The sequence below is a fragment of the Podarcis liolepis genome (genome assembly GCF_965112155.1).
Source record: "Podarcis liolepis genome assembly, chromosome: 4".
Taxonomy (NCBI): domain Eukaryota; kingdom Metazoa; phylum Chordata; class Lepidosauria; order Squamata; family Lacertidae; genus Podarcis; species Podarcis liolepis.
The window spans coordinates 94,055,777-94,078,677 of NC_139558.1; the positions used below are offsets into that span (position 1 = coordinate 94,055,777).

The 22,901-nt window shown below is 47.4% G+C and overlaps 1 protein-coding gene across 2 annotated transcripts; it reads right to left on the reverse strand.

The window, feature by feature from the left end:
• Nucleotides 1–1,204: 1,204 nt before the first annotated feature.
• On the reverse strand, nucleotides 1,205–19,716 carry ANKRD42 (ankyrin repeat domain 42). 2 transcript variants are annotated; one of them, XM_083499721.1, is made up of 12 exons: nucleotides 19,570–19,716; nucleotides 17,702–17,868; nucleotides 16,950–17,057; nucleotides 15,142–15,261; nucleotides 13,801–13,936; nucleotides 11,953–12,153; nucleotides 10,546–10,671; nucleotides 9,751–9,856; nucleotides 8,606–8,775; nucleotides 5,912–6,038; nucleotides 3,460–3,607; nucleotides 1,205–1,825 (listed from the first exon to the last, which is right to left on the reverse strand). In XM_083499721.1, exons 1-12 carry the CDS (start codon nucleotides 19,592–19,594, stop codon nucleotides 1,676–1,678), a joined length of 1,584 nt encoding a protein of 527 aa, XP_083355847.1. In that variant the 5' UTR covers nucleotides 19,595–19,716; the 3' UTR covers nucleotides 1,205–1,675. The 2 variants fall into 2 exon arrangements, with proteins under 2 accessions (XP_083355847.1, XP_083355848.1); XM_083499722.1 differs by having other exon boundaries at nucleotides 19,582–19,687.
• Between the last annotated feature and the right edge of the window lie 3,185 nt (nucleotides 19,717–22,901).

Sequence of the window (22,901 nt, forward strand, 5' to 3'; positions counted from 1 at the left end):
GGGGCTGATGGGAACTGGAGTCCAGGAACACAGGTTCCCCATCCCAATGTAAGGCATGGTGTAAGTGTGTGCCGACAGTGCAAGCATGGGCTTGAGTGTGTGGAAGGTGTGGAAGGGAGCCTGATGCTTAGCACCCTTGTCACATTCATTGGCTGTTGCTGGACTCCAACTCCCATCAGCACCAGCCAGCATGGCCAATGTTCTGCGAGAATGAAGAAGAAGAGTTTGGATTTGATATCCCGCTTTATCACGACCCGAAGGAGTCTCAAAGCAGCTAATATTCTCCTTTCCCTTCCTCCCCCACAACAAACACTCTGTGAGTTGAGAGGGGCTGAGAGACTTCAAAGAAGTGTGACTAGCCCAAGGTCACCCAGCATGTGGAGGAGCGGGGAAGCGAACCTGGTTCACCAGATTACGAGTCCACCGCTCTTAACCACTACACCACACTTGGCGTCCATCAACATCCAGGTTCCCCATCCCTGATACAATGGTTCAAAAGAGCTGCCTACATTTTGGGGGCTCTCTTGTGGGGGCATAGAGTCTTTGCAGGCTATCATGTTGAACTGCAATTCAAACATTTACCACTGGCGATGACTGCTTTATTCAGCAATAGGCTAGCATTGATAACAGTTTTCTGGAATTCTAGCAGTTGCAGGATGTGATGGGTACTTTTCTTAACGATCTCAGTCTGTTTAGCTGGCTTTATTGTGCATGTTATTACTGTGCATAACACTGAACCGCTTTCTGTGGTTAAGAGCCACTTTAGGAATCTTGGCTGAGAAAAAAGGTGGATATTAGATTTTTTATATACATACATATAAAGAGAGAGAGAAGAATTGATGCTTTAGAATTAAGGTTCTGGAGGAGACTCTTGAGAGTCCCATGGACTGCAAGAAGATCACACCTATCCATTCTGAAGGAAATCAACCCTGAGTGCTCACTGGAAGGACAGATCGTGAAGCTGAGGCTCCAATACTTTGGCCACCTCATGAGAAGAGAAGACTCCCTGGAAAAGACCCTGATGTTGGGAAAGATGGAGGGCACAAGGAGAAGGGGACGACAGAGGACGAGATGGTTGGACAGTGTTCTCGAAGCTACCAGCATGAGTTTTACCAAACTGCGGGAGGCAGTGGAAGACAGGAGTGCCTGGCGTGCTCTGGTCCATGGGGTCACGAAGAGTCGGCACGACTAAACGACTAAACAATAACAACAAAGAGAGAGAGTTTAATGAAGTGCTAATGTCTCTTAATTAGCAATACATCTCAGTGGGGTCTTCTCCTGTAATGGCAACCTGCCTGCTACCACGTGCCTCTAGGGTAGTGGCTGGGGAGACCTGTGCCCCTCCAGATATTGTTGGACTACAACTCCCATCACCCTGACTGGGACGTTGTTTGGGGAGGGCAGATGGGGAGTTGGAGTCCAAAACTTGTGGAGGGGCATGGGAGGTCTTCATCCCTGCTCTAAGCTCATATGAAAACTGACATTTGTACCAGATGAATTGATGGAGAAGATATTTTCAGTTCAGGGAAGGAAGTGCATTTGCTCTGGGTAGCTGAGAGCCTAGACAGAGCACTGTTAACCGGGGCGCTTTCATTCTGGCAGCACCTGCATTTTCCAGCCAAACTCTTTCCCCTCTCTTTCCAGCAAGAGGCCTGGAAGACCCTTTTCTCTCCTGTTAGTACAGTCTCACAAACACTCCGCTGGAGCTACAGAAGGGCTTTTTCTTCAATTTCTTTTTCTCCTTTGCGACTTCAGAGGCTGCTCTACTGGTGTCGGAGGTTGATTTATCACAGTCGGAGGGCGCTTTGCTCAGATCACCATCCGCCTGCAGAAGCAACATTGAAAGTGTTAACCCACTGCCATGCTGACTGAAGAGGGGAGAACGGAAGGTCTTAAACTTCAGGAAAGCACACCAGTTTGCCTTCCTTGCACATAATACTAAACCATGGTTTACTAAAGCATGGCTTTGCACTACGGGTGAGCCTGGCCCAGCAGCTCAGTTTATGGGTAAAGGTCGTTCATTGACCAAGGCTGGCATATAAGCCTTTGTTAACATTAACTATAGCTTAGCGTTACCTGGTAACTTGGACTTCCTCCTTAACTATGGTTAAGGACCAGGCACCACCCAAAAGCTCCAGAACCACGAGTGAGGAGCAGCAAAAAATTCAAGCCATTCTATGGTTTATTAACTATGGCTTATTTTCATGGGCGAAACAGGCCAAGGTTGGGTATTGAACTAGGGATGTAAACAATAGTGCAATTGAAGCCTCCTTTATGTATGTAGCTTCCAGGGGAGCAATAGCCACTTGCTTTTCTAATATTTCTTTGGTGTGCCGGTTTGTCACATCTGGCGTTGTCAAGTGTGGAAGCACTTCTTGACCTTTGCAGCTTCAGGCTGTGGATCGGGAAGTAATCTGCAAGGGGCTGGGCATGGTGGAACAGATTAAAGGCTCCCTGCACACAGAAAGATAGCACCACTGCCGTATGCCATCAGCTACTGTGAAAGTCCTAGGCAGGGATGGGGAATCTGTAGTCCGGCTACACCCAGAGAGTCACAACTCCTACCATCCCTGGCTGTGGTTGATAAGATCCACTGAGATCCAGCGCCGAGGGCCTTCTGGCGGTTCTCTCATTGCGAGAAGTGAGGTTACAGGGAACCAGACAGAGGGCCTTCTTGGTAGTGGCGCCCACCCTGTGGAACACCCTCCCTTCAGATGTGAAGGAAATAAGCAGCTATCCTATCTTTAAAGGACATCTGAAGGCAGCCCTGTTTAGGGAAGTTTTTAATATTTAACGCTGTACTGTTTTTAACACTTGATTAGGAGCCGCCCAGAGTGGCTGGGGAAACTCAGCCAGATGGGCGGGGTATAAATTCTAAATTATTATTATTATTATTATTATTATTATTATTATTATTATTAGGTGTGAAGACCAACCACATATTAATGTGACCCACAGGTTCCTCACCCTTCTTTCACTCAGGATAAATACAGTGGTACCTCGGTTTTCGGACATCTCCATCTCATTGCTTTTCGAACGCTGAAAACCTGGAAGTAAATGCTTCGGTTTTTGAACATGCCTCGGAAGTCTAACTTCCTAGGCGGCCTGCTGTTTGAGTTTTCCATATTGAGTTTTCGGTTTTCAAACATTTCAGAAGTCGACCGGTCTTCCAGAACGGATTGTATTCAAAAATGGAGGTACCACTGTAGAGTTGTACCTTGGTTCTCAAACGTAATCCGTTCCGGAAGTCCGTTCGACTTCCAAAAACATTGGATAACCAAGGCGCGGCTTCCGATTGGCTGCAGGAGCTTCCTGCACTCATGCAGAAACCGCGTCGGACGTTCGGTCCAGGACAGGTGTTAGCTGTCAAAAGTCTACTGTTTGGGGACACATCGTCCGCTTCTGTTGGCCTTGCTTTGCATTTTCCAACAAAAATGTGAGCAACACAAGGAGACTCACTGCTGTGATAGCGGGTGTGGGGATCTGGGGTTTCTGCTGCTGCTCTGTGAGTTTCCCGATCTCTTCCCGGCACTGATCCAGCTCTGCCTCCAGCTTCTCCCGTCGTAGCCGCTCGTACTCCAGCTGCTCCTGCAGATCACCAATGGTCCTGGAATCATAGGATTGTAGCGTTGGAAGGGGCGCCAGGGGTCATCATAATCCAACCCCTAGCAATGCAGGAATCTCATCTAAAGAATCCATGGCAGGTGGCTACTCAAACTCTGGCTTAAAAGCTCCAAGGAAGGAGAAACCCACCAACTTCCGAGGGAGTCAGTTCCACCGTCTCCCACTTTTACCTGCAGAAAACCAAGACGGCGCTGAGAAGACTGGAGAGCAGGGTTTGAATCCCAGCTCAGCCAGGGTGACCTTGACTGGGTGACCTTGAACCAATCACCATCTCTTAGCCTAACCTACGTCACACGCTTGTGAAGGTGCAATGGGGAGGAAGAGAAAAACCATGTACACCAGAAAAAGGTGGTATATAAATGTAATTTTAAGAAACCCTAATGAATACTGCTTCCACTCCACCCACTGAGGAGCACAGGGGCTGCCAAGGTTGTGCTCATGGGCACAATGGTGCCCTTGAAATCTTCCCTGGTGCTCTGAAGTCTCTTAGCTCCACCTCTCTCTCTCTCTCATTTTCCGCTTGATCATGAGTTGATGCAGGTGGTTGTCTTTTCTCTTTCTTGAAAAGTACATAGAGCTGGAGGAGGAAGTCAGAAGAGTGGCGCTCTTTCCCACTTCCTCTTTCAGCTCTATGGCCTTTTCAAGGCTCAGATTGATCCCACTGGATCCTACTTTTCCCCAGCTCCATTGGAGGATGGGAGTGTGTTTGTTTGTGCCTATTGTTGGAGGTTGATCTATTAGGGCAAACAGGGCGCTGCCCCACCAGTCTGCCCCCATCCGCCTCTGTGTGGCTTACAACCAGTCCGTAGGGTAGCACTGCCTATCCATGTAGAACAAAGCAAGGAAGAGAAGGATGGGGACAAAACCAGAATTGGTTGGCTCAACCTGTCATTGGCACTGACTCCATCTGCAGTTTGGGTTCCCCGCCTTCTGCCTTGCCAGTTCCAATGGGCACCAGCCACCACTGGTGCACAATGCATGCATACATACGCACTCTTTCTGACGCTTGGGGTAGGATTCTGATCCAAAGCAGGCCAGTGAAAAAGGACCAGAGTAGGTGGCACCTACGCACACACTCGTGAATCCAAACATGCCCTGGGAACTAAAAAAATTGGTGACCCCTGGCATGGTATCAAAAAAAACACCAAATGACACCTATAAGCCACAGTCCTGACTGCAGAAGACACACAGCAAACTATGTGGCAAAGACCTTTGGCCACACAAACCAAATTAAACCCACTTTTGGTCGTCCAACAAAGCCTTGGCAGCTTAGCAAGCAAGCGTTGTATGGGGCTGGTCTCCCATGCACAATAGCCGGCAGAGGGCAGCAAAGCAACCAAGTTTTAAGCAAGATCTTAAAATTTCTATCGACAAGGGACAGGGCAGACAAATACCTGCAATCTGCTAAACGGAGCCTCTTGGCACTGCCATCTCTCCAAAGTCCCGTTCCTCCAACACACACATTTATGCCCAGAGATGCCAACATACTGGTTATTGTTTCTCATTTGTTTTTGAGTTATATATTTTATATATCCTTATGAATGTTGAGAGGCACTTTGGGCACCATTTTGTGGGAAAGTGGCATATAAATAGATGGTGGTGAAGCCACACGAGCCATTGATACATGTGCCAACTTTAGCGCTTAATACCCTCTCTGCTTTTGCAAGACCTTCATCGTTTTGTGCAGCAGCACCTTAACTTTGGAACTCCCTGCCTATTGAGATCAAGCAGGCGCCTTCGCTGTACTATTTTGGTGCCTGCTAAAAACATTCTTGTTTAGACAACCCAGATTCTTAGAAAGTCGAGTTGATTTTAACCAGCTTTAGTATTTTGACTTTTGCATGTTTTAAAATACAGGGGTACCTTGGGTTACGGACGCTTCAGGTTACAGACACTTCAGGTTACAGACTCCGCTAACACAGAAATAGTACCTTGGGTTAAGAACGTTGCTTCAGGGTGAGAACAGGAATTGGCCAGCAGCGGCGCGGCAGCAGTGGGAGGCTGCATTAGCTAAAGTGGTGCTTCAGGTTAAGAACAGTTTCAGGTTAAGAACGAACCTCCAGAACGAATTAAGTTCTTAACCAGAGGTACCACTGTACAGCTGCAATTTTCTCCCCTTGATTTCATTGTCTTATATTTTTGTAAATGGTGTTCGGGTGTCTTCTTTTTTAAAACCATCAAGAAGTGCATAAAATTTTATGGGGCAGGGGGAATTGATACAGCACCACCTTCCCTCGGCACCCCAAGAGTTTCATGAAAACCAGAGGCCGTGCTGCAAAGCTCTTACCTGAGAAGCTGCCTCTCTTTAATCTTGATCTGCCTCTCCTCAGGGGTGATCCCTCCCAGCTGCTTGTAGTCGCTGGTGGCGATTTCCAGGAGATTCTTCAGCTCTTCCATTTTCTGATAGGCTCTTTCTGCAAGAGACCACAGAACATCAGTGGAGCCTGCTGGACCAGGCGAAACCCCATCTTGCCTAGCACTCTGTTCTCACAGCATGTCTGAGGGGAAACTTCAAGCAACACCTGGGTGCAACAGCACTCTCCCTTCACCCTTCTCCACAGCTGATATTCGGAGGCCTTAGAATCATAGAATCATAGAGCTGGAAGAGACCACAAGGGCCATCGAGTCCAACCCCCTGCCAAGCAGGAAACACCATCAGAGCACTCCTGACATATGGTTGTCAAGCCTCTGCTTAAAGACCTCCAAAGTAGGAGACTCCCTCCACCACATTCCTTGGCAGCAAATTCCACTGTCACTGTCAAACAGCTCTTACTGTCAGGAAGTTCTTCCTAATGTTTAGGTGGAATCTTCTTTCTTGTAGTTTGGATCCATTGCTCCGTGTCCGCTTCTCTGGAGCAGCAGAAAACAACCTTTCTCCCTCTATATGACATCCTTTTATATATTTGAACATGGCTATCATATCACCCCTTAACCTCCTCTTCTCCAGGCTAAACATGCCCAGCTCCCTTAGCCGTTCCTCATAAGGCATCGTTTCCAGGCCTTTGACCATTTTGGTTGCCCTCCTCTGGACACGTTCCAGTTTGTCAGTGTCCTTCTTGAATTGTGGTGCCCAGAACTGGACACAGTACTCCAGGTGAGGTCTGACCAGAGCAAAATACAGTGGCACTATTACTTCCCTTGATCTAGATGCTATACTCCTATTGATGCAGCCCAGAATTGCCTTCTGCCTCCAACATCAGAGGGAGAACTAAAAAGATGTTGAAATACACATTTGTTAAGAAACCAGAAGCATTTTTACTTGGCATTGTAGGAGATGATATTAATAGACAGGATTGCAAGTTGTTTTTATATGCAATGGCGGCAGCAAGAATATTATTGGCACAAAAACGGAAGCAAGAAGAATTACTGACAAAAGAAGAACGGTGAATGAATTTAATGGACTATGCAGAATTAGATAAATTAACAGGAAGGATTTGAAACCTGCGGGACCAGAGATTCTTAGAAGACTGGAGCAAATATATGAACTATTTGAAAAGCAATTGTAATGAACAGATTACGCTAGTAGGACTGCAAGAAGTTCTGTAAGGAGGACTATTGGAAATATTGCAAGAAAGACTACGAAGAGAATTGCTAGTTAATGGTAATTAAGAGTAATAGGGAAATTAAGCACACTCTCTTGGCAACAAAAAATATTATGCAGCAGTAATCATAGCAGTTATAACAGTAGAACATTTGAATATTTTCTGCATTTGCACTAGCAGGAAATTGTGAGCACACGTGTGTGGGTTTCTGCCCGAGGGGGAGCTACCAATCAGATGGAGCCGAGAGGTGCACCCCTATTACCCCAAGGTTCACACATAACTTGGAGTAATTTGAGATTATATTAGGATTTACCAGGAAAATTCAGATTTGTACATTTGTTTATCTTGTATATAGTTTTATTAGGGTCATTAATTTTTACTAAGTTGCATCACTGTTATTATTTGGATGTGTAGTATTCTTCATTATAATATTGCTTTGTGATGATCCAAATAACAAACAGATACAAACAAATGAATCTGAATGTGGGGGGAGGGATAGGGAAATTAAGAAATGCAGAATAAGTGATAAAGAACGGAAAATCATCAGAGGTTGTTGACGGAAGTCTAAAATACTGTATAAGATATGTTAAATGATTGTTGGAAATGATATGTAAAAAACCAATAAAAATGAATTTTTTAAAAAACAGCAGAGGGAGGACTTAGCCACTGTGTCTAGCTAGCATCCATTGATAGCCTTCATCCTCTTTTTAAAGCCATCCAAGTTGCCAGCCATCACTGCTTCTGGTGGGAGCAAATCCCATGGCTTAACAATGTGCTGTGTGAAGAAATTATTTTGTCTGCCCTGAACCTTCTGACACTGAGCTTCATTGGGTGGCCCCAAGTTCTAGCGAGTTCTCTCTAGGTATCTGGCCCAAACCAGGAGGCATCGTCCCCGACGCCTATCCACTAGGAAAACCACCTCTGAAAGAGAAGGGTTATTAGGCAATGCAGGGAGAAGGGGTCTATCAGTGGCCGTTGGCTGTAGTGGCTATTTGGATCCAGCAAGGCTCTTCCTACAACGTTTGGGCGGGGGGCTCCAGAACTTCCATCTGCGTGCAGCTGTCATGAACTGGCTAGATGCAGAGGAGTGGTAGCAGGCAGCAGCTGGGAAACCCCCAGGGGAAGAAGGCTCAGAGCCAGGGGAGGTGGGATGACAATGAGTGATCAGAGGGAGCAGACTGGGAGGAGAAGGTGTCGGAAGCTAAAGGGGCAACAGTGTTTAGTGAGCAGGAAGAAGCTGTGGCAGAGAGCAGCCCAGAAGCGGAGGCAGAAGCAGAGGCTGGAGAGGAGAAGGCCCACAATCCTGGCTACAGGCCCATCAAACATGGCTGCCCACCTGCCAGCTGATGCCGGACAGGTGTCCACCTGCTGGACTTCCTACCCTTCTGTCCTTAGCCCTTTCTTCCCCCTAAACAGAGAGAGGAGGGCCCACAACTCACCACGACTATCTGCTCGGTCCTGTTTCTTGCTATACACGTCGCTCTTGCTGTCGGTGCTCCCTTCCACGCCATGACTTTCAAAGAACCGTGGGTCGTCGACGTCAATCTCCTCATCAGAGTCGTTCCCCATCTTTTGCCTTAGGTACTCCACAGTGGCCAGCTGGGCAAACCTACGCAGTTCAGATTCCCGTTAGGAGGTCATTGGGGAACGTGAGACGGCAACCGGGGTTTCCGCCACCGATGGCAATTTGTGCTGTTCCAGTTTAGCGGCAGCTCCCACTTAGAATCACAGAATTGCAGTGATGACCCCAGGGGTCATGTGGTCCAGCTCCCTGCAATGCAGGAATCACAGGTGGCCACCCAAACTCTGTTCAAAAACCTCCAACAAAGAAGAGTTCACCACTTGGAGAACATCCTCCCACCAGCATAGCACAGTTAATTGATTGAAGAATTGGAGGATCATAAAGGGTTAAACCACAGAACCTAGGGCTTGCCGATCCGAAGGTTGGCGGTTCGAATCCCTACAACGGGGTGAGCTCCCATTGCTCGGTCCCAGCTCCTGCCAACCTAGCAGTTTGAAAGCACGTCAAAGTGCAAGTAGATAAATAGGTACCACTCCTGCGGGAAGGTAAACAGTGTTTCCGTGCGCTGCTCTGGTTCACCAGAAGCAGCTTAGTTATGCTGGCCACATGATCCAGAAGCTGTACACTGGCTCCCTCAGCCAATAAAGCGAGATGAGCACCGCAACCCCAGAGTCGGTCACGACTGTACCTAATGGTCAGGGGTCCCTTTACCTTTACCTTTAAAGGGTTTAGACCCTTTGTTCTTCTGGCTGCACAGCACAGCCTACACTGGCTGGCAGTGACTCACATAACTTTCCCAGCCTTAGCTCAAGATGCCAGGCATGTCGCGTGCTGACAGCTTCTAGGAGCCACAAGTGAGAGCTGAGTGGAGGGTGAGGACCAAAGGTGTACACGCTCCCCCACAACATGTCTCCCAGCAGATCTTTGCAAACTGGATCTTCAATGTGGCAGAGTTAAATCAACCCTGGCGATTTGGCCCAAACTGAAGCCCAGTGAGATTTAGTCCAGATTAGCCAGGACAAATCCCAAGAGAATCCCCAGCCAAGTGTTATAAACGGACACCTCTTGGCAACGTCTTTGGGTGTCTCTCCGGCGTCGTTGGGAATGTTGCAGTCTGCTTCCCTGTTGATCAGCCACTCCAGGACATGCAAATGGCCTTGTCCAGCAGCTACAGGGTGAAAGACAAGGAAATAAAACGTTAAAGGCGGCCATTTCCATTGGGTGCAGCCGTGTTCGTCTGCGTGGCAGCAAAGTGACAAAGAATGTTGTGGCACTTTGAATTTACTACATCGTAAGCTTTTTAGGGACGCGGGTGGCGCTGTGGGCTAAACCACAGAGCCTAGGGCTTGCCGATCAGAAGGTCGGCGGTTCAAATCCCCACAACGGGGTGAGCTCCCGTTGCTCAGTCCCTGCTCCTGCCAACCTAGCAGTTCGAAAGCACATCAAAGTGCAAGTAGATAAATAGGTACTGCTCCGGCGGGAAGGTAAACGGCATTTCCGTGTGCTGCTCTGGTTCTCCAGAAGCGGCTTAGTCATGCTGGCCACATGACCCGGAAGCTGTACGCCAGCTCCCTCGGCCAATAAAGCGAGATGAGCACCACAACCCCAGAGTCAACCATGACTGGACCTAATGGTCAGGGGTCCCCTTTACCTTTAAGCTTTTTGTAGACCACAAGCCCCTGTCACCAGATGCCTGAAGCATTCTCCTATACTGGCAAGAATTTAATACACATGGAAGGATGCGAGCGAGTGGGAACAGAGGGAAATTAAATGCAAGAAGGGCAGAAATGCAGCCGCTATGAAAACAGGAGTGAATGATTTCGGTAGGAAGAGAACAGCAATATGAAATCCACTAACCTTTGTGCAAGAGTGTGGATCCCTGATCGTCCCTCTCATTAACAGTGATGATACGGTTTTCCAGCAAGGTTCTTAACGTGTCCACGTCCCCTCTGAAAGCAGCATCGTGGCCTGGAAATGCTAAATCTATGCAGAGAGACAACAGAAGGAGCTGTAGTAGCCCTCCGAATAGCAGTTTAAGAGCTCCACTAGGTTGGGAAAAGGAGTTCTAGAAAGCCAAACATTTCAACCGAGAGTGATGGAGCCCGGGCAGTCCATGAAAGGCTGGATTCTCTGATCTGTGCAACTTAAGCAAGTTGATCAATTTTCACTGGGAGGGTGTGATTTAGTCATGCCTCCAAGGTGAATATGGCTTAGAATAGCATCTGAATCAATGGCTGCTAGTCACAATTGCTATATTCTACTCCTGGAAAACCTAGAAGCCATGTCAAACGAGCCTCCTCTTCCCTCCCTATCAGGAGAGAATTTAAGGTGCCCTGAGCCGACTGAAACAGAAAAATGGCCAAACAGCTTAAGGTATTTGTTTTATTTTAGTGTATTATTAAAAAAAATACTTTGTATTCGGTATTGTATTGATAAGTACAGTTGTACCTTGGTTGCTGAACGGAATCCCTTCTGGAAGTCCGTTCGACTTCCAAAAAAGTTCAACAACCAAGGCATGGCTTCTGATTGGCTGCAGAAGCTTCCTGCACACAATCGGAAGCCGCGGAAGCCGTGCCAGACGTTTGGGTTCCAAAGAACGTTTGCAAACCAGAACACCGACTTCTGGGTTTGTGACATTTGGGAGTCAAAACGTTCGAGTTGCAAGGCGTTTGGGATCCAAAGTACAACTGTATCAATAAAATAGGCCTAAAAATAATACAGTGGTACCTCAGGTTACATATGCTTCAGGTTACAGACTCCTCTATCCCAGAAATAGTACCTTGGGTTAAGAACTTTGCTTCAGGATAAGAACAGAAATCACGTGGCAGCAGCGCGGGAGGCCCCATTAGCTAAAGTGGTCCCTCAGGTTAAGAACAGTTTCAGGTTAAGAACAGACCTCCAGAACAAATTAAGTTCTTAACCCGAGGTACCACTGTAATTCAAAAAACCTCATGGTTGACTGGGACCAGAAAGAGAGACTTTTCAGTGTTCATTACCAGATTCTGAAATTCTGGCCCTTGCCCCTTCCTTGATGATCTTCCATCATGGTGTTAAGACCTTCCTTCTAGGGAGGCCTTCTGTGATTAGTAATTTCAGTGACAGGTTTTTACTGTTGCTATTATGACCTTACATATAATGATTATATAAAGTGTGTGTGTGTGTGTGTGTGTGTTGGCTGTCAGGGATTGAACCTGCAACCTTGTGCATGCAGGGCAAATGCTCCACCGCTGAGCTATGGCCCATCCCTCGCAACCAGGTACTCACAGTCCTCCTTTTGCAATTCGCCTTTCTGTTTCTCCAGATCGTCAATGTAGTTGACCACACTGTCCTTGTAGAACCTCTCTGCCAGGTCTCCTGGGGTGTCCCCGTGGTCGTTTCTGGCTTTCAAGGCATGGAGGAGTGTGGGCATCTTGCTCACCAGGAACCTGAAGCAATGCAAGTGACCCTCCATTGCCGCCAGGTGAACTATTAGGAAGATTGTTTTGACTGTTAATATAGTTTACATAAAAAGGCTTCTTTTGTACTGCTTTTCTAGGCAGCGAGGCTTCTCAAGGTGCTTTACAAGTTAAAAATCTGCATATTTTTTAAAAAATGCAGTCAACTAAATAGCAGCGTTAAACATTCTCTTTCAACACACACACACACAAAAAACACCTCTGTGACAGTTAAAACTACAATTAGCACTGTTACTCGGTGGAAAGTAGAGTGAGGAACACATTGGTGCAGAGTTCTGCAGATTAGATGCAAAAATGCATTTAACCTTATGTGTAGTTTGTCCCACAGACCAGCAAACTAACAATATTCAAACAGAAAACATCTTCTCCAGCACCTGGATACAATTTATGGGATTTTTCCCAGTGGCAGCAATAACATCCACCTATAAATTGAATGGGGTGTATGGGATGTTAGGGGAAGGATGTGGTGGGGGACACGTCATGCTCCTTCTGGGGTAGTTTGTCCACCTTTGGTCCCCTGCACTCAGCTCTCACCTGTGGCTCCTAGATGCTATCAGCATGCGACAATAACCACACCCCAGGAAACGGCTCTGACTGGCCGGCTAAACCAGGTGAGGGTAGCCGATGGGTCTCAAACACTCGGGGAGTTAGGGGCTTCCCATGCATGCAAAGATAGACTCTGGAGTTTACAAGACCAATAGTAGATTCAACGGTTATGAAGCCAGTTTCTGCACAAGCAGAAATGAGGGGCAGGTGAGGCTCATCAACCTGGGAAGGGAGCCTATATAAGAGAGGGAAAACTCTGATCCTAAACCTCTGCTGCCTTGTGGGGTATCTTCAGCAAAAGAAAAGTCTAAGGATCAAACCCTACACAAATCTGGAGCCAAGTCCCTAAGACGGTTGGTTAGTGCCTCCTTCCAGCAACTCCTGCATCCCAGCTGATGCCAAATGTCTGGATCTGCTTTCCTTTGGACCACATCAACAAGGCCGAAATGGGAGTCTTGTCGTCTGGGCAGCTCAGGACCTCCCTACACACTGGCCAGGCTTGTTGCCCCGGGGAGATCACTTCAGTACTGCTAATGCAGCAGTTTGACTTCACCCCCAGAAGGGCACTGTTAAGTTGTGGGTGAACATAGCAGACGACACAGAGATTCTTCAAACAGCTCTTGTTTATTCACAGGCCAGAACAGAACTGAACTGAAGGGTTCAGTCAGCCTGCTTATATAGAGCTCCAGTACAACATAACTGTAACAATTTTCTAAAACTATCCAATCACTGAACGGCACTTTCGATCCCTTATCTGCATAACTATCTACAGTATCCCCCTGCTGGCCCAGGGTGAGAACTTCAGTACATAACAGGCACTCCATTGTCTCTTGAGACCAATGGATGCAAACAACAAGAAAATGAATTGTTGTGGGTTGTTGAGAAGAGAAGGAGAAATATTATTACCCAAATGGAATTCTGCTGCACAAGTGGAGGGGCAGCGTTGGATATGACCCAAATTTTGCAAAAAGTACACATAGAAACATTGCACTTTCCACCATCACTGACCCAGGTTATTCTCGCTATCTGTCTCTCTGTAACAAAAAGATTCCCCTCTTATCATTATTCCCCAGTCCATTACAATGATCATTCCCCCCCCCCCTTTCTGTACCTGGAAGATTTCCATTGTTGTCCACATCATCTAAAGTAGCTCCCCATCTAAGAAGAAGCTGGACGCAGCCCAGCCGGCCGTGAAAAGCAGCCTTGTGAATTGGCTTCCAATCATGCCTGTCAGAAACGTTGACGTCCTGGTTTCAAAGAGGAAAAGCAGATTTGTTAAATCTCCAGATTTTAAGTTGGGGAAGTGGATGTGGGTAGACCTCAAAGAACTGGGCATGGAAGATGCCACCATTCCCAGAAATGGGAAATTTCAGCCTGACATCTAAGCCTCCGGAGGAAGGCCTGCCCCCAAAATGGGGGTCAGGCCACTGCAGACCCCAAACCATTGAGTTTCCCATAATATTGTAGCAGAGTGGAGCTTGTTACAGCCCATTCCCCCATGAGGTCAGAGCATGAGACCATAAAAGAGTCCTGCTAGATCGGACAAAAAGCTCCCTAAAAAAAGGCTTGCTAGATGTGCCTAAAATTACTATGCAGGCCACTAGCCCTCTTCCCATATTGGCCAACCAAATGCCTTCAGGACGTCCCAAAGCAAGACGTCCCAATTTCATGCTGCGATGCCCCACCCACCCACCCAAAAAAGCGCTTTCTACAAGGCAGCAATCTTAAGTGGCACCCCAAAATGCACATTTTTGGACGCTGTGCTTGAAAAAGCACTTTTTTCCAAGGGGAAACCACAGCGGGAAATCGTGTGAGATCACGGCATCCAAAATGGCCACCGTTCTCTTGCAAGAAAAAAATGGGAAGATGGCTTCTTGGAAGACAGTGTCCTGAATTTGGCCGTTTAGATGTTGGAGGGTATGTTATTATTAATCACAAAGGAGGGGCAGGATTTTCACCAGGACTGCAAGTTAGGTAAAGCAGGCTTAACCCTTTCCTCCTCTTCACCTCCACCTTCCAAGGTCCCAGCAAAAATTTCCAGTAGCACCTTTTAGCCCCAAGACGAGATTATTTTCATTGGGGCCACAGTAGCAGGCAGAACACTTAACTCTTTCCTCTCCTTGAGTGACAATCAGGTCTCCTGTTTGGTGGCTATTAAAATGTTTAAAACAACCATGGCATTTGACGTGGCATGTTTAGCATCATATTGACTTTGGCCCTCTGCCATGAAGACCAACGAGTGGCCTTTGGCCAGACATGATCTCTCAGCCTAATCTACCTCACAGAGTTGTTTTGAAGATAACTTGGGGGAAGAGGATTGACCTTTTCGGGTGCTTTGAGATCCATTTAGAGGAAGGGCATGCTAGAAAGGCATAAATGAGTCAATGGAAATAGAAGCATGCCAATCCTCAGGAGAGGAGCGGGGGAAGGGCAAGACGAGCGTTTTTCTTACTACTCCGCTCCGCAGAATCGTTTGCAAAGTGTATGACTGCCCGTGGGTCGCTGCCAGATGGGCGGGAGTGCAGCCTCGGTCATCTTGAGTTCCAAGATCTACTCCATGAAGAAGAAGGGACTGTGAATACACAAAGCAAAGTTCCTAGTCTCAAATTTGATCCTGAAACACAAATTCCTTAACCTACATTATAGCATTTAGTAGAGACACTTTAATGTTATACAGTAGTAACCAAAGAATACCCCTCTTGTGGGCTTCCCATAAGCATCCTATTGGCCACTCTGAGAACGAGTTGCTGGACTAGATGGGCCACTGGCCTGATCCAGCACAAAGTAAAGGTAAAGGGACCCCTGACCATTAGGTCCAGTCGTGGCTGACTCTGGGGTTGCAGCGCTCACCTCACTTTATTGGCCAAGGGAGCCGGCGTCCAGCTTCCAGGTCATGTGGCCAGCATGACTAAGCCGCTTCTAGAGAACCAGAGCAGCGCATGGAAACGCCATTTACCTTCCCGCCAGAGTGGTACCTATTTATCTACTTGCACTTTGACATGCTTTCGAACTGCTAGGTTGGCAGGAGCAGGGACTGAGCAACGGGAACCCACCCCGTTACGGGGATTCGAACTGCTGACCTAGAGCCTAGAGTCCTAGGCTCTGTAGTTTAACCCACAGCACCACCCGCGTCCCTGCCTGATCCAGCATAGTGCTTCTTATTTTCTTATACTTTGTCCATTTTACAACGTAAGATAGCAAGATAGGTAGCTGTATATATATTTTTTCTTTTCTTTTTTTGATAATTAATTTTCCAAATTCTGTTCTGTCGCACAGCCTTCCTCTGGGCCCTGACCTGCTCTCTTGGAGCGCTAGCCGCTGTGGAGTAGGCTCAGGTCGGGCCTGGGCTCAGCCACGTGTCCTTGCCCTCCCGGTGCTCTCCTACCTCTTGTCCTCAGTGGCACGGCAAGGTCGGGGCTCCCCTCATTTTCCTCCTTCCTCTTTCTCTCTCTTCCTTCTCCTCCTCTCCTCCTTCCCCCTGTGTCAGCTCCGGAGCACAGCTGGGTGGGTGGCTGGGTGCTCCCGCTCCTGGCTTGATTTGGGTCATATGGGGGGGCAGCGGTTCCCCCAGTTGACGCACCAGGCGTCCCCGGTTCCCCCTTGGCAGTGGCGGTGGCAGCAGCAGTCTCAGCAGCCTGGAGCCAGCCATGTAGCGCAGTTGGCTCTGGCTGGCTTCAGGAGCTGCTCGCTGCCGTGGCGCCCACCATTTTGCCTCGCCAGAAGTCCCCATATGACATGTCTTGTGCTGCTGAACCAATCATGCACCATTCATTCCCTACTAATAAATCTGCAACACTTAAAATATAAATCCAGGGATATTAAATGAAATCTGAGGACAGATTTTGTCCAGGGACAGATTTGTAAATCCGGGGACTGTCCTCAGGAAACGGGCACGTCTGGTAACCATAGGCTAGGGAGAGTACCAAGGGCCAGATAGACAGGCTTCGAGGGGGGACACATTTGGGCCTGAGATTCCCCACTCCCAATCGAATCCACTTACAAAGCCATCAAATCCTAGTGGCCACCACCACGTCCATGTGTGAATTGTGTGAAGCCATCCTCTCTTTAATCTGCCCCGAATCTTCTGCTATCCATCATCACAGCCTTATATTTTGAGAAAGGGAGATGCGTTTCTCTCTATCCACCCACCTGAGACCAAAACCCCAGAGCTTACAACAGTGGCAAATATGAAACGAGAAGGGGTTTATAAACCCCCTTGTCTGAATCCAGCCTAAATCATGAGTGAACGAAGATGCTTACCTGCATACAGGCATCCTGACCTTTGATGGCAGCAAGGTGAGCCGCTGTCCAGCCTCGGCCTGTCACCGCCGTCTTATCAGCTCCATTCCAGAGCAGCCACTGAAAGCACTGCAAGGACAACAGATTTGCAACCCTTGTAAGGGATGCTGGGCATTGTAACTCTGCAAAGGGCTAAACTACAGTGCCCAGAATTCCTTGAGGAAATAATGTGCTCTGAATGTGCCTTAAAGGGAAGCGGGTGGTGCTGTGGTCTAAACCACTGAGCCTCTTGGGCTTGCCGATCAGAAGGTCGGCCATTCGAATCCCCATGATGAAGTGAGCGCCCATTGCTCTGTCCCAGCTCCTGCCAACCTAGCAGTTCAAAAGCACACCAGTGCAAGAAGATAAATAGTTACCGCTGCGGTAAATGGCTTTTCTATGCGCTCTGGTTTCCATCACAGTGTCCTGTTGCGCCAGAAGCGGTTTAGTCATGCTGGCCACATGACCCAGAAAGCTGACTGTGGACAAACGCCGGCTCCCTCGGCCTGAAAACGAGATAAGCGCCACAACCCCATAGTCGCCTTTGACTGGACTTAATCGTCCAGGGGTCCTTGACCTTTTACCTTAAAGGCATAATGTGTATGCAGCCTCAGTCTTTACCCTGGCAAAGCCATAGGTCTCTTTGTTGTTTTCTCAGACATTTAGTAGGGTCAATAGAGACTGCATAATGATATCCCTTCTTCCCTTCACAGTAACCTGGGACAATCTCTTACCTCCAGGCTCCCAGAATGGGCCGCCCAATGCAAGGGTGTAAAATTGTAGACCGGATCCACTTCATTAATGCTCGTTCCACATTTCACCATCTCCTGAAGTTGTTCTACGTTCCCAGCTCTGACTGCATCATGAATGCTCTTGAACCTGGGCTTCTTATTCGGAGCTTCTGGAGAAGAGCAACAGACCCCTTATTCACTTAGTAGCAGTGGCGTAGCGTGGGGGGTGCAGGGGGGGCCGGCCGCACTGGGCGCAACACCTGGGGGTTAGGGTTAGGGGGCGCAAATCCACGGGTTAGGGGGCGCAAATTACTTGCCTTGCCCCAGGTGCTGACAACCCACGCTACGCCACTGCTTAGTAGCACAGTTGGGGGGCGGGGAGAGAGACAGTAGAATGGGGCAAAATTCAGCGGCGGCCATTGTCAAGCCATGATCAATGCCCAACTTTTCTTTGACTCAATCCTTCACCAGAATTCATGGAAGTGGGTGGTGGTGACTGATATTGATATTAAGTACCAGTAGTAGTAAGGGACGTGGGTGGTGCTGTGGGTTAAACCACAGAGCCTAGGGCTTGCCGATCAGAAGGTCGGCAGTTCGAATCCCTGCGACGGGGTGAGCTCCCATTGCTCGGTCCCTGCTCCTGCCAACCTAGCAATTCAAAAGCACGTCAAAGAGCAAGTAGATAAATAGGTACCGCTCAGGTGGGAAGGCAAACGGTGTTTGCTGCTCTAGTTCTCCAGAAGAGGCTTAGTCATGTTGGCCACATGAACCAGAAACTGTATGCTGGCTCCCTCGGCCAGTAAAGCGAGATGAGCATTGCAACCCCAGAGTCAGCCATGACTGGAATTAATGGTCAGGGGTCCCTTTACCCTTTTAGTCTGGGCCTGAGATTTAATGTCCTACTTTCAGTGCATGGCTCCAAACGTCTCCTTGGCAACCTCTTCTGAAGGATTTCCCAGGGGTCCCTTTACCTATAGTAGTAGCAGTAGTTGGACCTACAACTAAGGATATAAAATCATAGCATTGTAAAGTTGGAAGGGACCCCGAGGGTTATCTATCCCAACCCCGTGCAACACAGGAATCTCAACTAAAGCATCTATGGCAGACGACCATCCAATCTCTGCTTAAAAACCTACAAGGAGGGAGACTCCACCAGCGGAGAGTCCATATCAGTGGTGTGGAATTGCAGTGAAGAGAACAGTGTTGTTGTTTTTTGTTTCCTGGATTTTTTTCTTCTTTCCAATGCTAGAGAATTTAAAGGAAAGTGTATGCCCCACTGGGATACATTCTGTACATGCTCAATGCACACATAGTTTCCTGCTGGAAAGTGCAGGTTCTGGAGATCCATTGGCACACTTTGTCCAATGGCCCATTAAAAAAAAAAAATCATTATTATTGACTCACATACTTATTTTTTATTTTGTTCATGAATTTCTCCACTGCCCTTCAGCATTGAGGGGTTCTAGGGTCACTTAACAAAGAGAATAAGAAAAGCAAGGAGTGGATCCAGAGTTTGTCCTTCTCAGCACTGAAATTAATGGACACGGCTAACTTCAATGGGCCTCCTCTGAGTAGGACAAACATTGTCTACAACCTACCGTAACGGAGCCAACAAAGCAGTAATTAATAGCAGGGTTTGTTTGTTTTGAAGGGGGGGGGGAGAGACATAGCGAACCAATCGATCCACAGAGGGGGAAACACACTCTGAATATGCTCGGATGAGCTTGACAGGAGGAGGTGGAATTTTTTTCGGAAACAAAAAGGGGGTAGCCCTCTACAGAGTAGGAAAACAGGAGGAGGAGGAGATATTTTGGGGTTGTTGCCCACCCATACCCACACCCCAAAATATAGGAAGACAAGGCAGGTCTCACCCACTGGGGTACCCTCATCAGGCATGGTGCTTTGTTCAGGGCAGAGACCCCCCAGCCCTCAGTTATCTCAGCCTCCTTCTTCCTCCTCTTTCTGGCTCCTTTGCGGTTGCTGCTGCAGGAGCGTTGCCATGGAGACAGTGTACACTTCCTGCGATGCTCCCTCGGCCTGCTGCCTAGGCTCAGGGAAACTGTGGGGTGTGTGTGTGTGTGTGAAGATGTGGGGAGCGAGAAAGGGAATCAGTTGGCACCAGCTAAGCCTCAGGCAAAGCAAAATCATAGCTTTCTCTAGTCAAGGGACAGGAAGTCGATTTCCTCGCCTCAACCCCTACAGGGAAAAGTCAAAATGATCACAGGTGGCTCACCTTTCTCCACCAGTCCTTAGTACAAGCTCTGCAGGTGCATAGCTGTCAACCTTCCCTTTTTTTGTGGGAAATTCCCTTATTCCAGTGCCACTTCCCGCTGCTATTCCAGATTGTTAGATATCCTGTAGACTGTCCCCGGGACAAGTGAGGCTGCTGATCCCTTATTTTTGAGGCTGCTGATCCCTTATTTTCAAATCTGAAAGTTGACAGCTATGCGCAGGTGGGTTGCGGTTTTTTTGCACCTGTGCCAAAATTCAGGGGGCCCTCCGAAGCCGATTAGTTTTGCTTTGTTTCGGTCAGATAATTGTTCTTGCAAATGTTGTCAGAGTCATAAACACACACTCACACAACTCCTCCCCTATCCTCTATAAGTGGCTTTATCACGGTTCAAAGACACCTTTCAGGCCAGGCCAAAACAAAACGTGTAGTTTTGCTTGCTCTCCTCCCACAGAATTGTTGTTTATATGATTCCCCCCCCCCCCATATTGTCTTTTTCTGCTTATTTTCATTACTTCATTCCCAACTCTGAGATTGAAAACGCTGTTAGTACTGCAAATAACACCCCATTTTATCTATTCACACCCCCACCTTTCTCTCCCCCCCACATTTGATTTTCAAAACAAACCTGTGAGAGTGAGTGCTCTGCCTAGGGTTCATGGCTGAGTGGGGATTTGAACCCAGGACTTGCCAGTCCAAGCCCAACACTCTTTTAACTACTACACCCCACAGGACTGTGTCCTTTTTGATGTCAGTTGATGGGAGACTTAGAAGGCTAACTCTACTGGTACAGTTTGGGAGCTTCTCTTAAGTCCAATGCTTCTCTTAAGTCACCTCTAAGACCTTCTTGGGTGTTGAGCTCTGTAGTCGGCATCCCAAACAAGTCCAGCCTTTTAAAATAAATAGGTTCTAGTCCTTATTGTTGTGATGGTCACCTCCAACACACAAGGGTATAGACTTGGCGAAAACTTAAACCTGAGAGGGGCAACAACAGATGGTTGCCAGTTGCCCAAGGCCAATGGCAGAACCCTGCTTGTAGCATCATAGAATTGTAGATTTGGAAGGTCATTAGTCCAACCCCCTACAGTGCAGGAATCTTTTGCCCAGGGTAGGACTCGAACTCACCACCCCAAGATTAAGAATCTCAGGCTCTGCTGAGCCAGCTTCTTCCCCATGTGTGCTAAGAATATAAAGTGACTTGGGTCCAAGAAACTTTAAGAGAAGCGCTGTTAGTGGTCTTACAGAGGCCCTACTCGCCTCAGCCAGAAGTCAGGCATTTAGTGTCGCTGGTCCATGCCGTTGGAACACTTCCAGCAGAGGTTCAGCTGCCATCCTTTGCTTTTAACTTTAAGGCGCCCCTTGAAGACCTTTTTTATGCCAACAGGACTTTGCAGTTTAGCTGTTTTTGATTAACCAGTCACCTTAATGATTATCTGTAATTTTATTTTTATATACCACCCTGATGTTTTCACCATATAGCAGCATGAAAACACTTTTATATGTAAATAAACCAGGAACCAATTTTAGCTTTTACAACTGAAGCTTCTGAGCAAAGCGTGTTCAGGAAACAGGATTCGGCTGTTTACATTGCAGAATTGTGGCTTGGCTTGAGAAGAAAAAAACAAAAGCCATTATCGTTCATCCTTGGCAAAGTGGGTCAGCAAGAACTTGTGGGGAACTTAGATAAGACTTAATCTGATTTCAGTGGGTCCCTGTTGAGATTTCCTCCGATCCTTGCGCGATGTGTTTTAGCTCGCTTCCCAATTTTCCCTCTGAAGGTTGACAGTACAGCTGTGTGGAGCGAGCATGCCTTTGTTACCATGTTGGCCACCCCATTGCCATTTTTATATGCAGTGGTGCCAGAAATGTTTAAAGATCTAAACTGCTAGATTATTCCAGTACATCTCCTTAGTGAATTGAATTTAACCAGTTTAGAGCACTGCAAGATTTAGTGTAGGGGTAGGCAACCTAAGGCCCATGGGCCAGATGCGGCCCAATCGCCTTCTCAATCCAGCCCGTGGACAGTCCAGGAATCAGTGTGTTTTTACACGAGTAGCATGTGTGCTTTTATTTAAAATGCATCTCTGGTGTATTTGTGGGGCATAGGAATTCGTTCCCCCCCTCCAAAAAAAATATAGTCCAGCTCACCACATGGTCTGAGGGGCGGTGGACCCGCCCACGGCTGAAAAAGGTTGCTGAACCCTGATTTAGGGGCTATCTGAAACAGCTGCATTCAAAGGTGCTTTCACAAAGCACTGACTAGCTTTGCCCATTCCTGGGGGTTTTAAACTCTGACAACACAGAACTGAACTATTTGCATAAAGCAGTGGGAATTTAATTTCTTCAGTCACTGGGACAATTCAAAGCTAAGATCTTGCAAAGTAAAAAGCAAGTTATGTGGCTGAAACTGTACATCCCTCTTTCCTTCAGCAACAATGTACCAATCAAATTCTTCCCAGTGTCCCCTAGGCTACTTCCAAGTTTTTGTTTCATTAAAATAAAAAGAGACAGGAGTTCCTGACTTCCAGGAGCTTTTACATCATGTTGTTGGCCTTGAGGCTTTAAAACCTGGAAGCATTTCTATGTTCAAAACAGTGGAGGTTAAAATACATCTAGTGAATTTGGCACACACCTGTTCACATTCAGTGTGTCGTTATAGGCATATGTTTACAATCTTTCCCAAAGCAACCCATGAAATAAAGAGATTCACACCGGTATATGCTTCATTCTAATTTATTACACGAAATAAATATTAACATCTCATGGCAATTCTTTACTATCTAGACCCAAGTTATAAACCAACAAAAAATGTTAACCATGTTGCAACCGAGCAATCGTACATTAATTTTTTTCCCCTCTGTAAAATCCAAAGAAAATTGGTTTGGTTTGTACTACGCACTTGTATATTTGCTGACTTAAAAAAATTAGGAAAATTTGAATCTGTTTTTTGCTCCCAAGCTGACCCTGGGTTTT

Coding starts and splice junctions, on each gene's coding strand:
- ANKRD42 (XM_083499721.1), bottom strand. CDS start 19,594: ATGCCTGATGAGGGTACCCCAGTGG. Junction 17,058..17,701: donor CCCATTCTGGGAGCCTGGAG/GTAAGAGATTGT, acceptor TTGTCCTTGCAG/TGCTTTCAGTGGCTGCTCTG. Junction 1,826..3,459: donor CCACACCCGCTATCACAGCA/GTGAGTCTCCTT, acceptor TTGCTTCTGCAG/GCGGATGGTGATCTGAGCAA.